Raw genomic sequence first — 13,400 nt, forward strand, 5'->3', positions numbered from 1 at the left:
TTAAATCTGTGTTCAAACTAATTGTATCTAAATGTATTTTCCAAGGCGAGTATGTATTGACAGCTGTCAATAGGGCAGGTGGAACAGATTGAGACCATTCTCTGTTAGAATGTAGATTACATGAAGTCCAATATTCTATGCATCATATTCTCTGCTCCAGTGGCTGGTGACTTAAAGACAGGACCGGCCTATCAACAAGCTGGGGATGAAGCTGATCAACATGGAGGTAAAACTGGAGACTGTCTGAACATTGTGTTTGCTACAGTGCAGTAACAGGGATAAAATCAGTTAACGAAAAGTGTCCCAACTATATTACCTTTGAGCGCATCCTGTAAGATTAGACTCACTGACTAAGGCTGGTATATATACTTATATCTGATTGTTATACCAGCAGATCCCATGAATGTACTGTGTAGGTCCGGTTGTTAAACAAACTGAATGTAATGTATAGAGCTAGTACTTCAACATGACAGAATGTAAAGATCGAGTACAACAAAAACCTGGATATAATGTATAGGTCTTGTGCATATATTTGTACCACAAAAAACTAGCATTCAAGTATATCTACATTGGCAGTGAGAACATGTTTTAATGTTACTAACTCCAATTCTAAACTGCAGATATTTCATATATACTACTAAACACAAACTGAATATAATGTATGGAACTACTGTGTGTCGTTTCTGAAACCTAACTGTTTTTCTTCAGCCTCGAGTGACGTGGAGGAGATGCGGACCACCGCCACAGTGAGAGCAGCTGACGATAGTGTTCCACGTCAAGGAGGTGAGAGCAGTAGGCAGGACTGTGGTACTGGAATGTCACGCCAGTGTCAACACTTGTATCACAGATCAGGATAAGTTATTGTTCCACGTCAAGGAGGTGAGAGCAGTAGGCAGGACTGTGGTACTGGAATGTCACGCCAGTGTCAACACTTGTATCACAGATCAGGATAAGTTATTGTTCCACGTCAAGGAGGTGAGAGCAGTAGGCAGGACTGTGGTACTGGAATGTCACGCCAGTGTTAACACTTGTATCACAGATCAGGATAAGTTATTGTTCCACATCAAGGAGGTGAGAGAAGTAGGCAGGACTGTGGTACTGGAATGTCACGCCAGTGTCAACACTTGTATCACAGATCAGGATAAGTTATTGTTCCACATCAAGGAGGTGAGAGCAGTAGGCAGGACTGTGGTACTGGGATATCCCGCCAGTGTCAACACTTGTATCACAGATCAGGATAAGTTATTGTTCCACATCAAGGAGGTGAGAGCAGTAGGTAGGACTGTGGTACTGGAATGTCAACACTTGTATCACAGATCAGGATAAGTTATTGTGAAGGAGTTGAAACAGTAAATACAGAATGTAAAATGTGTTTTCATTCACTAGATAAGCACTGTTCCTGACGTTACAAAATGGACAAAATTGAAACCTGACATTCGATCCACGCACATTAGATACAATGTACAAGTATTTCCTGTATTGTATTGATAGACAGTGACATCACGTGTACAATGTACAAGTTTCTGTTACAGTGACACAGAAAGACTCCAACCCCCACCATGACGCCGCCCTCCTTGAGGCCTGCCGTGATGGGAACATGGCCGAGGTGAAGCGTGTCCTGGATCTGGGACAGGTAGACATCAACTGTAGAGGAGTGTGGAGCCAGACACCGATGATGAGGGAAGCAGGGCGGGGACACAGAGAGGTGGTGGAGCTGCTACTGAGTAGAGGAGCTGATGTGTCACTGGTGGACGGGGACGGTAACAACACCCTTCACTGGGCCTGTCATGGAGGAGACGTGGGGACGGTGGAGTTGATACTGTCCCGGGACGGGGTGGACGTCAACTGTAGAGGAGAGTGGAGCCAGACACCGATGATGAGGGCAGCAGGGCGGGGACACAGAGAGGTGGTGGATCTGCTACTGAGTAGAGGAGCTGATGTGTCACTGGTGGACGAGGACGGTAACAACACCCTTCACTGGGCCTGTTATAGCGGAGACGTGGGGACGGTGGAGTTCATACTCTCCCAGGACGTGGTGGACGTCAACGCCAGGAACAACGACGGGCAGACAGCGGCCGACGTGGCGAGAGACTGGGGACATCATCAACTGGCGGATCTCGTGTCACGTGCTGCTCGGTGAAGTCGTGTGGTGTGGTGTAGACAGTGATGATGCTGTTACTGACAGTGACGTGGTGTGTGCCGTTCACGTCGTCGTATTTACATTGTTGGTCCACGGTTAGAATTATTGTTGTGTTTGAGCAGAAATAAAACTTGTTGAAAACATTTTCAGACATTTTGTCATTTGTTTTCATGTGGATGTTTTCATGATCAGGTAAGAAGATTGTTGGCTGAGTGCAATATTTGTATACAACATGATAGTTGACATAGTGGCGGACATTTCTATGTGATTTATGTGACAAACTGAGTCACAGATATGTGACAAACAGACAACAAACTGTTTGTTTACATCTCGATCCACTCTGAGACCATGTTCGCCCAGCTGACGGGGCGCCAAATGTACAGTGACGGTGACGTCACAATGCCTATGACGTCATGGCTGTTACCCAGCTGACAGGGATACGGGAGTTGGTTTTCAGTTTGTTACAATGAACGTATTTCTCCCGAGATTGTTTTCATGATTTGTGGCATCAGGTAATTAGACAATAACTGTAACGGGGAATGACAGACCATCTTTCCCGAGTTATATTAATTACGCAATTAAGCCTTGGCAAAGGACAAGATAAAGTACACCCATCTATATATCTACAATCTGGGCCTTCTTTCACAAATATGTTTTCATTATTTGTAAACATTACAGTAAATGTGAATAAGTCAGACAAAGAACCCATCCATATATTTACAAGCTGGTTGGTACTCGTGCCAGTGTGTGGTCAACCGCAGCTTCAACGTAGAAGACTTGTACATGTGAGCAGTTATACTGACATCGGAGTCGGAGAGGTCGCACATCGGGTTTTCTATTCATACCTCAATGAACCGGGGGAAAACAACGTCAATCCTTAATTAAATTTATGTAGCTAACTAATTAATTCCTAATCCACATACAATCCGCGTTATTAAGCAAATACATATCATACCAATATTTAACACACCAGAGAAAATATATAGTGTTATACAAACGTATCTTGTTTACGTCAGCTGGCTGTCTACCGCTCAGTGCCGCACTGTGATGACGTCGCGTGTCACAAACTTATACATTGTATACAGAGTTACATCGTTATTATTTCAGCACAGTGTAACCAAATTGTAACCACAGTGTAACATTCAGCTTGAGTCGATTGCTTTTCATACAGCTTCTTATGTCAACAAATTCTAAATTTATATCTGCCTCGCCATCGGTGAAAGTGTCGATATTCTAAGTTCGCTACTTTTCTACATAAATCGTTATACCCAAGCCTTCGAATGTATCAAGTAAGCACCCTTGTTTGAAATCTCGATGTCCAACAATTAATACCATTGTGTCACAGAGTAGACCATTTGAATAACTTTCTTTAAATTTATTAAATATTTAAACGACATCATTGTTTCAGCATGTACAAAGTACACCGAAATTATATCCCCTTTGTCTATTTAATGTATTCAGCAAGCATTTGGTGTATCCCCTCTTATCAGAATTCCTCCTCCGGGCAGGACCCTTACCCCCTGGATGCCACAGGGACATATAAGTCCTTCCCCTTCATCCCTCAATTTCAAGTCCAATAAAAATCAAAATATCCCACGCACACAAATACACTTCACAGTTTCGAATTCTGCGGAAAATTTCCTGTTTCTTGATACCATCCACTACTATTTTAGACAAAGCTCAAGTGTTGTAAATGACCTTTCAAAATAGGCTCCATCGAAAATGTCGCCATTTGTGACACAGTACGAAATCGCAATTCACAGCGTTATTTGCTGTATGTTTTGAAATGTGAAAATCGGATAAATACTGGGAGTATTGAATTTAAAAAATAACATATTCATGATCACTGATATCAACTTTACATGAAATCGCTAATTATAATTCTGAAACGTTGCCGACGAATCTAGAATCGGTCGGGATGTTTTCGAAAATGCACTTACACGAACGCCATAGAGCGCTTTCCCCATATTGGACAGTGTTTACAAAATCACGTTTCGCGAGGCCGGTATTGAGACGCCTATTAATACATCACGTATATTTCATATTCAGCTTAGAAAAATGCATCACTGAATTCCACATACATTTTCAAATCAAATTGAAACTGGTCTTTGTCACCAATACCAACTGTCTAGATAAAATGAGACGAAACATATTGGGTGTGAAAACGAACGTTGTGCTTGAAAGACTGCGCTTCTCTTTACACTGTGTAGCATTTTCTTTTTCAACATTCTATTTTTCAACATTTCAACCGTCTATTCATTGCTTGCAATGGCTTAATACCTTTGGAATATGCATGGAAAGAGTATCGTAGCAAGAAATAGGAAATTATAAATAGATACAATGCAATGATTTGATAATTCATAAGAAATTGTCAAAGTTTCCGTGCAGCGTGACGCCATGACTGACGCAAAATCACGCAGAACGACAACGGTAATTATCTGCATTTCTGGCTTTTTCTCTTACTTATAGTGAAAACGATAAAAAACATATAACAATACACAGATAGTCAGAATCATTCTGATTACTTACATCTCATATTTATGTACAAACGATCCCTGAATCAATGGACGGGTCCTCGCAAAATCCTGTGTACCCTTGTCAGCAAAGCCGACATTTTGTAAGAAATCGGTCAGCGGTAGTGATGTCATACGTCAACATTGTTTTACATATTAGGCAATTTCTTTGAGGCGAAGGTCGGTTGAACAAGAGTCAACACAATCGCCCAATCCTTCGATTACACTGTCAGTATTATGGTGTATATTTTGCGTATAGTGCAGACACTTTTTCATGAAACTGACTTCAGTATCTAAATTTAGCCTTGTTCAATATCATATCATACGTGCATATAGGGTTTACGGTGTTTTATTCTTTGAAAGTTTTTGGTTGTTTGAATCATATTTACATAAGAAATTGACATATTTAGTGCAATACACCATATTCTAAACCTTTACACAAGTGTTAGAAGAACAAACGTAGCCATAACTGCAACTACTTTAGTTCCTATGATGTACAATATTCAATTTATTTGGACTAATAATGCAATTTTATATGAACAGGTTAATGAATGGTGATTTAATTCAACCTTATCTGTAAAACTGATAATATTAATGAAAATGATTTCTACATGGTATGAAATGTATATGCACACTTATTTAAAGGAATTGTCTTGTTCATTGCATAATTTTGTGTCGTTTTATGGACAAAAGAATGATGCATATTGATCGGCCAGGTGCGCGTTTGTTGGAAACGTTTTATGATTCTCTATCATTGTTTTCGATAATATAATCAATTCATATTCGATTAAATAATATTGTGATGACAGGATATCAAACTCTAACTACTTATAGGAAAATTGTTGAAAAATATATATACCATCTCATGTGTTCATTCGGACAAATCTTACATCCATATTCTAATATATAGTTCCATATATAAAAAGCTATCTGTTTGCATCTTTCATCGCATACGTATGAAGAGAAATAGCTACATACTCATAAACAAACAAATCTTACATCCATATTCTAATATATAGTTCCATATATAAAAAGCTATCTGTTTGCATCTTTCATCGCATACGTATGAAGAGAAATAGCTACATACTCATAAACAAACAAAATTCTTATCCCAAACAAAATATTCGGGTGTTGTGAAATATTATTTTTATTTACGTTAAATTGATGCCAAACAGGTGCGCGTGATACGTAAGATACGCTGTCAAACCGTCTAATTGTTGATATATTCAGGACACTATTTAAATGGAAAAAACAGTCATTTTATGTTTTGTCTAAAGAGTGTTGAATTCTGACGTAGAAGCCGAGACCTTTTATACAATTAATGGAAATTAAGTGAGATATATACTAATCAGCATACCAATGTCGTCGTTTTCCGACGTCGCAAAATGCATAAAACAAGCAATGACGTCAACTAAAATGTTGTATTATTTTCAGCATTTTCATTACATTTGAAGATATGGCTAGTATTCCGGTAATAACGATGCAAAATTAGACAAATTACATCTGCACAAACAGGAGAATATGGGAATCTAAGAACTAACTTATATATCGGATAGTGCCATCCACATCGCTATTACGTGCCTTCACATGTAATACGTTGTAAATTTCTTGTAAATTGTGAAACTACCAAACTGCATCCTCTCACATTGGGGAACTTTGAAGTGGAAGAGTTTGGTTCACCATGAACATAACATAACCAAAATATAGCGTCCGTATCCACAACAAATTCTCTCCATGTGATCTGAGTTACATTGACCTAGTGTTACGCATATACGTGTGTGACCTCTCTGTCGTCGTTTGACGTCATAGAAGAAAATCCATTTTTGACATTTATTGCGAGTCGTTTTTAATGCTGAACGTATAACGTTATGCACAAGAACATAAACCCAATTCATATACTCTTATGTCGTTCAGATATCAGGCTGTATTTTCTTCGCTCACACTTTCCGTAAAGATGCCACATTAAAAAAATCCGTAGCACAGTTCTTTTATCGGTGCGCGATAAAAAGCGAAAAAATTGACTGTTTTTTAACGCATAACAAATTTTGGACAACATTTAGCAAACCGTCGAGGTAGTTGCACTTATATTTATACCAACGGATAGGAAATTTAATATTCTACATATCTGTGTAATTTTATAGCCGTACGTAGATCCAGGACCACGCGAGTGCAATTCTCGCACAACGTTCACTTTTCAAACCGTATGAAAATGTGCGCCTGAAAAAAAACTCAAGGGGGTTAATTCTCAATGCTATGAGTAAATGTCAATAGACCGATCCAGTCCCGGGACCCGTTTCACATACAAAGCTCTCGTGCCTCCTTTCCTGTAACTAACATATGACTGACTGACTGACTGACTGAGTTTGGTTTTACGCCGCTTTTAGCAATATTCCAGCAACATCACGGCGGCGGACACCAGAAATGGGCTTCACACATTGTACCAATGTGGGGGATTCGAACCCGGGTCTTCAGCGTGACGAGCCAACGCTTTAACCATTAAGCTACCCCACCGCCCCCTGTAACATATGAGGTACTAATGCTACGAGAAAAGTTACGAGATCTTAGGCTTACGAGAGCGTTGTGAAACGGGACCCAGGCCGATAAGCCCCGCCAACTTCGTTTTTGACGTTAGGGGGGACAACCATTGACTAATCACAATGGCGTCACCGCCGGCGGAACGTGCGTGACTGCGAACGTTGTTGACGAATCCTGCTTGTGGTACTTTGGTATCCACCGTTTGTGAATGATATTTAAAGAGGAAAGTTATACGGATGTGATTTTTTATATATTTTAACTGGCAGATTGCAATTGGCGAGTGAAAATGAGTTACATCCCGATGAAAAATCGGCCAGCTGCTGAGAGTAGGAAGCGTATTTTCGAATAAATTAATCTATCTGGCTATGCACCTCCCTCAAAGATATTAGCAGGGGAAGGGTAAATGGATTTTGCTGTTTGGTGTTGTTGTTTTTTAAAATTCCCATAATAATTTTATAAAAACCGAGAACACAACCACATGTCTATGTTGCAGATCGTCTCGGTATATGTAAATAGATTGTCCACAGTGCGCGTCGCGCCTTTGCGTATTTATCTGTTGTTCATATTTAGTTAAATTAATAATCTGAAAACATGGGTTTCTATCTTTTAATGAATTAAAAGAATGGTAAATAAAAACAACCCCAGAAAATATTTCACGTCTACTACTTAGTGCACCTTATTTGACTGTATACATTAATATAAACTCTGTCAAAAAAGAAACGCAACCCCTGTCCTCAGATATGAAAAATTCGTTTGAATGAAGTAATTGCTTCCAAACTAAATTTTATTCGAATGTATTGAAATTATACACGTAATTAATGAAGATTACCATCCAAACAACTGCATTTGTACGCATAAGTGTATTTTATTGCTTATTCCGTCACAACGCATGAAATGACCCTCATGGTGACTTCGCACAAAAAAAACACATGCAAATCATGAAAATGGCAGTTAATGTAGGGGTGTATAAAAGCCCATGTGCTTTCGTATTATATTCATTCATTTGTCGCCGAAAAGCTGTGTTAAAAATGCCACGATTGAGTGCTGCCGACCGAAATATCGCCATTGGTCGTGTTCAAGCCGGAGAAAGTTTTGGAACTGTTGCACGGCACCTAAATGTTCACAAAACAACGATATCCCGACTTTGGAGCCGCTACAACAACTTCAATTTGACCAACGATCGCCCGAGAAGTGGAAGGCCAAGAATCACGACCCCCCTTCAAGATCGGTACATCCGGGTCCATCACCTGCGTAATCGGCATGCCCTACCAACCGTGACTGCCACACAAATACCAGGTTTGAGGAGAGTGTCAGCTCAAACGATTAGGAACCGTCTGAAAGAAGCGGGTTTACGTGCCTGTAGACCAGTTGTTGGACCTGTACTACGCCCCCTACATCTCCGCCGACGACTCAGGTGGTGCAACAACGTAAGGATATGGACTTTACAAAACTGGAGGCGCATCTGGTTTTCTGATGAATCCCGTTTTCTTTTGCAACGTCACGACGGAAGAAAACGTGTGTATAGGAGACGTCATGAACGTTTTGCGCCCATCTGCGTCCGACAGGGGGACAGATTTGGCGGAGAAAGCGTTATGGTTTGGGGATCCATCTCATACAACCAGAAATCAGACTTGGTGATCGTTGAAGGAACCTGACAGCCCAACGTTACATCAACCACGTATTACAGCCTCACCTTCTCCCGATTATTGACCAACAGACACAGATTTTTCAACCAGACAACGCCCGGCCTCATACTGCACGTGCAACAATGAACTTTCTGCAGAATTCCAACGTCAATGTCTTGCCATAGCCCTCTAAATCACCAGACCTCAACCCTATTGAACACCTGTGGGATACTCTGGGTCGACGCGTACGTCAACGTCAGCCGCCGCCACAGACGCTGCAACAGCTCGGCGTTGCACTGCAGGAGGAGTGGAGAGCCATTCCCCAGGAAAGAATCCGGCGTCTTATCCGTTCTTGTCCAAGGAGATGCCGTGCAGTGATTGCAGCTCGTGGTGCTCATACGAGATACTGAGAAAGACGCCCCCCTGGTGACAAACTGGTGTCTGTGAGATGACTTTTGAAATGACAATTTTAAACATGCCCATCTTGGTTATTATTCTGCCAAATTTCAGACTTCTGTCTTAAATAATAAAAATGCTGTGTCGTCTTAAAACTTCAGATCAAAATCTCTAAAATACAGGGGTTGCGTTTCTTTTTTGACAGAGTTTATATTAATGTAAACAAATCAATCACAGCATAACTTATTTGATCTTATTTGGAAATCTGGAAAATGTGATTGGGCTTGTGGAATCCTAATTTACATACAAATTTCCACAATACTGGACTTCATAAACTGCCAGCGTTTATGTACAGGTATGTCACAGCACCAGAACACAAAGAAGATTCAGTCTGCACCCGTACACTGACCCATCTTCCAGAAACAGGAAACCAGAGATGCAAAATCTTTAAACAGAGGATCCACAGTTATCCGAACAATTAACTAGCATTGAAATAGATTGTTACACAAAATACAAATATATCGCTTTTTCATCAGAGATATTTAACTGTTAACTACTAATGCACATAAGGTGCAAAGAATATATCCTATGTTCAAAGCTTCTCGTCAATACAATTACATATTCACATTATTGCTTCTTAAACGATGATAATCTTTGTTTTATTAGATCTGAGACTATATCCCTAGAGGAAATACCACTAATTGTGATCTATTTGATTTTCTGAGATACTTTCTACTGTCATAAACATCATAGTAAAGTTGATTCAAAATTTGGTGAAAGTGAAAACAAAAGTTTAGGAAAACACACATGAAATTGTCTTGAAGCGCTCACCTCCTACAAACCAGTGTGCAATTTAATATGAAGCTCGTTTTCCAAATGACCATCTACAAACCTTGAACAATTTGTCAAAAACCAACATCTTAATAAACACTAGCTTTGACTGAGTCTTCAAATATTAGTAACCTCCTGAAAAGCTGATGATTAATAAGAAGAATTCCATCAAATCTGGGTTAAATATATGTTTCTATATTCATTCCGTTACATGAATAGTCAACTGAGATTGTTGTAACTTAATAAAGTTATTCTGTTCCAGGACCCTTACCAAGGTGTGACCAAAACGTAGCCTTAGTTTTCCCAAATTCTCTGAATGTTGAAATAACTTTGATGAGTTGTGATACTAGCGATCACTTTTAAAATTATCTTATTACATGTAGTAAATATATTATTTAAAATACATTTAAAAGAAGGAGCCAACAAATTAAGTTAATACCAAGTGATTGCCCTGCCATGATATGTAAAGTTTTTGTTTGCCTTGTTCTGCCTTAAAATCAATATAAATCTGATATGTCAATCATTTAAATAATTGTTAATAATTGATTAGATTATTATTTATTTTATAAATTTACACATTTTCACATTTATTAAATAAAGCATGATTCATAAAACATACCTTGCTATCATATCCAGTGAATTAATACAAATGGCAGTTGTAATATCGCTCCTAAAATGTACCAATATACATGTATGTGAATAATTCATGTCATAATTAAGAAATACACTTTATTTCACTCCGTCAAATTGTCCAGAAAGTCACTATTCTTCTCACATAGTTTTCGTATTCGATCCACATGGAGGAAGGTAATTCAATTCAAGATCCCATGTATCTCTTCATAAAAATTCTGAAATATTTAAAGCATGGTTTTATAGGCACATAAGAATTAATTTTGATAATTTATTCTTGATATTGTATTATAGGCAACTGCTGATACTGACTATATTTCCGTTTGAATAAAAAAATGTTACTCCTCGAATATTTTGCACTATTAATAAGATACTGTAGGCTTTCAGATTGTGCCTTTGAAACTTAAAACATTCTAAAATGTGTGACAAATTTAAGAATATCTAGAGCGAAGGGAACAATATCCGCCACATTGTTCTTTCATGTAACAAGTTTTGCTATATCGGTCGACCCTAACCGAAACAAGATCGCTGCCATGGCTTTCTCGCTTGTCTCATTTGAGCTTTATGGCCTACCAACTCAATGCAGTAGTGACTAAAAACGTTAAGCAAAAACAATTTGGTAGTTGCAAGAATTGTTCGTGTTTATAACACTTGCAAAGTCTGAAACTGCTATTTGTTGTCATCTATTGGTAATGATTTTTTGCACATGTGAAAAGTGTGTAAATTCGTGCATATTCTCACCTGCAGGCAGACGTAAGTTTTGTGAATGATGGTGCCGACATTTAACTGATCGTTAGACCTGTCGCGCTCCTTGATCCGTCTCAATTTTTCTTTGTCTTGACCGTGATGGTTTTGCTAAAGATACACATCAAATTGCAGCAATATGTAATAGATATAGCGACTGTGAATCGCATAATTCGAAGCGCATCGCTTCGGAGGCATCGTTTGACCCCGGACATCATCCTAGTTCCCGGGCCTCTCACTAGTTTATGTAAAATAATAAGAGGCCCGGGAACCAGGATGCCCGGACATAAGTCTGACAAATCCATACAGCAGGCCCGGCCTGCTGATTGGCAAAAATTGACGCATGTGCCGGTTTTGATTGACAGACTGGGATCGGTCAAATAACACCTCCTTACGTCGGCGGATCTTACGTATGTACATGTGCATAGGCCAGTGACCTTACACAACGTGGCGTAATGTCCCTATGTATAAAACCTGACTGACATGATCAGTAGGGAGACGAGTCTGGGAGACGGGCACAGATCATCGACAGAAGCGGCCGTGTTGTGCGGCTAGTCGTGGACCCGAGAGACCCCCTATGGAGGCATCACTCTGACGTGTTGAGTGGAGTTTTAGGTCGCATCGGCATTGCTTCAGTCATATAGCGACGAGACCAAGTCTCATATATGGACATTTTAAGTGCTAAGCTTAAAGGTCACATGCAACCAAAAAATCAAACATAATTAAAACACAATTATCACTTATTCATTTAATATAATATACATTGCTGGTTATGAAAAAAACATATAAACAAAATTATAAGCGTACAATCGCAAATCAAAAGTGCAATATTGTGTGCTTGGGTTTACTTCCCAAGAAACGAAGCAGCCGGGACGCCGAACCCAGTCTGAGCGGGTGGGTGTGCACTCAAATGTAACGGCTGGTTCATTTGCAGATGCCCCACGGCTCATTGTGTGTGTATATATAGAGATGTTGGGTTTTGTAAATACATGCTCATTTTTGTGTATAACATTTTGCAATCAACAGACATCATAACATATCATGTGTTCAAGTATCACACCTGCCTGTCTGTGACATAATGTGACAGAGACCGAACTCGGGCCAAAATCAATGCATTTTGTTTATGGTGTATAGCCTGATTGGTGTTAAGTTCAAATTGCATGTGGTCAGTGATAGCAGCTGTATATTGAATATTGTCATTAACAGACAGGCAGGCAGACACACAGGTGTCAATAAAACAAGACATTGAGTTTTGTCTGTGACAACGACATATCTATATCACAGTTAGAAATTCTGTCAACGCTAAATAATGACATTGCTTTCAAGTATCGAACTGAGAAAGTGACTCGGTAAGAAGAACGTGTGGTGAAATAGACAATTGAAATTAAATATAAACAGTTAATTTACTGTCACAACATATAAAAAGCTCCCTCCTGTGAGATATTCACAAAACATTAGAAAAATAGCTCACACCTAAGCCTTCACCGAGTATTCACCGGACAACCCGCTTCCAAGCTGCGCGAACCTATTTCACTGCGCACGTGCTATGGGCGCAGCCCAGCTTTTGAAACCCGTTTTCCCCTGAAAAGTCGGGGGGAAATTAGTGAAACGTTTGAACTCCGATTTCCCGCTTTATTTTCATCGCGTTATTTTTCCACTCTATCAGCTGAATTTGCATTTTTGATGATTTATTTCGGTAAGTCCATATCGAAAGGTATCAGAATTTGCAAAGTTGTGTTTTACATTGCATGTGACCTTTAAATGAGTTTGGTTTCTTAAAATATATATAATGATTACATCACTCTGACAACCTCGATATACAAGCTGTATTGTTGTGTTCTGAACGAGAGACTACAAGTATGGACTGAAACCAACAATGTCCTCAATGACTCTCAGAATGGGTTCAGAAAAATGAGATCGACCATAGAACATGTACAGACTCTTTCATCGTGTTAGAAACACGGAAACTTAGAAACAATCTGCGCT

General features: G+C 39.4%; 1 protein-coding gene across 4 annotated transcripts in view; it reads left to right on the plus strand.

Annotated features, from left to right (window-relative positions):
* LOC124264766 (ankyrin repeat and KH domain-containing protein mask-like) overlaps positions 1-13,400 on the plus strand; it is a 132,893-nt gene that overhangs the window by 52,578 nt on the left and 66,915 nt on the right. The window contains exons 21-22 of one of the 4 annotated variants that reach the window (XM_046699557.1): positions 161-226; positions 709-783. The exons of the other annotated variants lie outside the window; for them this stretch is intronic. Of the exons in view, the coding sequence (XP_046555513.1) occupies positions 161-226; positions 709-783 (141 nt within the window). The remainder of the gene's footprint in view (positions 1-160; positions 227-708; positions 784-13,400) is intronic. 4 annotated transcript variants of the gene reach the window in all.

This window comes from Haliotis rubra, unplaced genomic scaffold, assembly GCF_003918875.1.
Source record: "Haliotis rubra isolate DU_JTF1 unplaced genomic scaffold, ASM391887v1 Scf1209, whole genome shotgun sequence".
Taxonomy (NCBI): Eukaryota; Metazoa; Mollusca; class Gastropoda; order Lepetellida; family Haliotidae; genus Haliotis; species Haliotis rubra.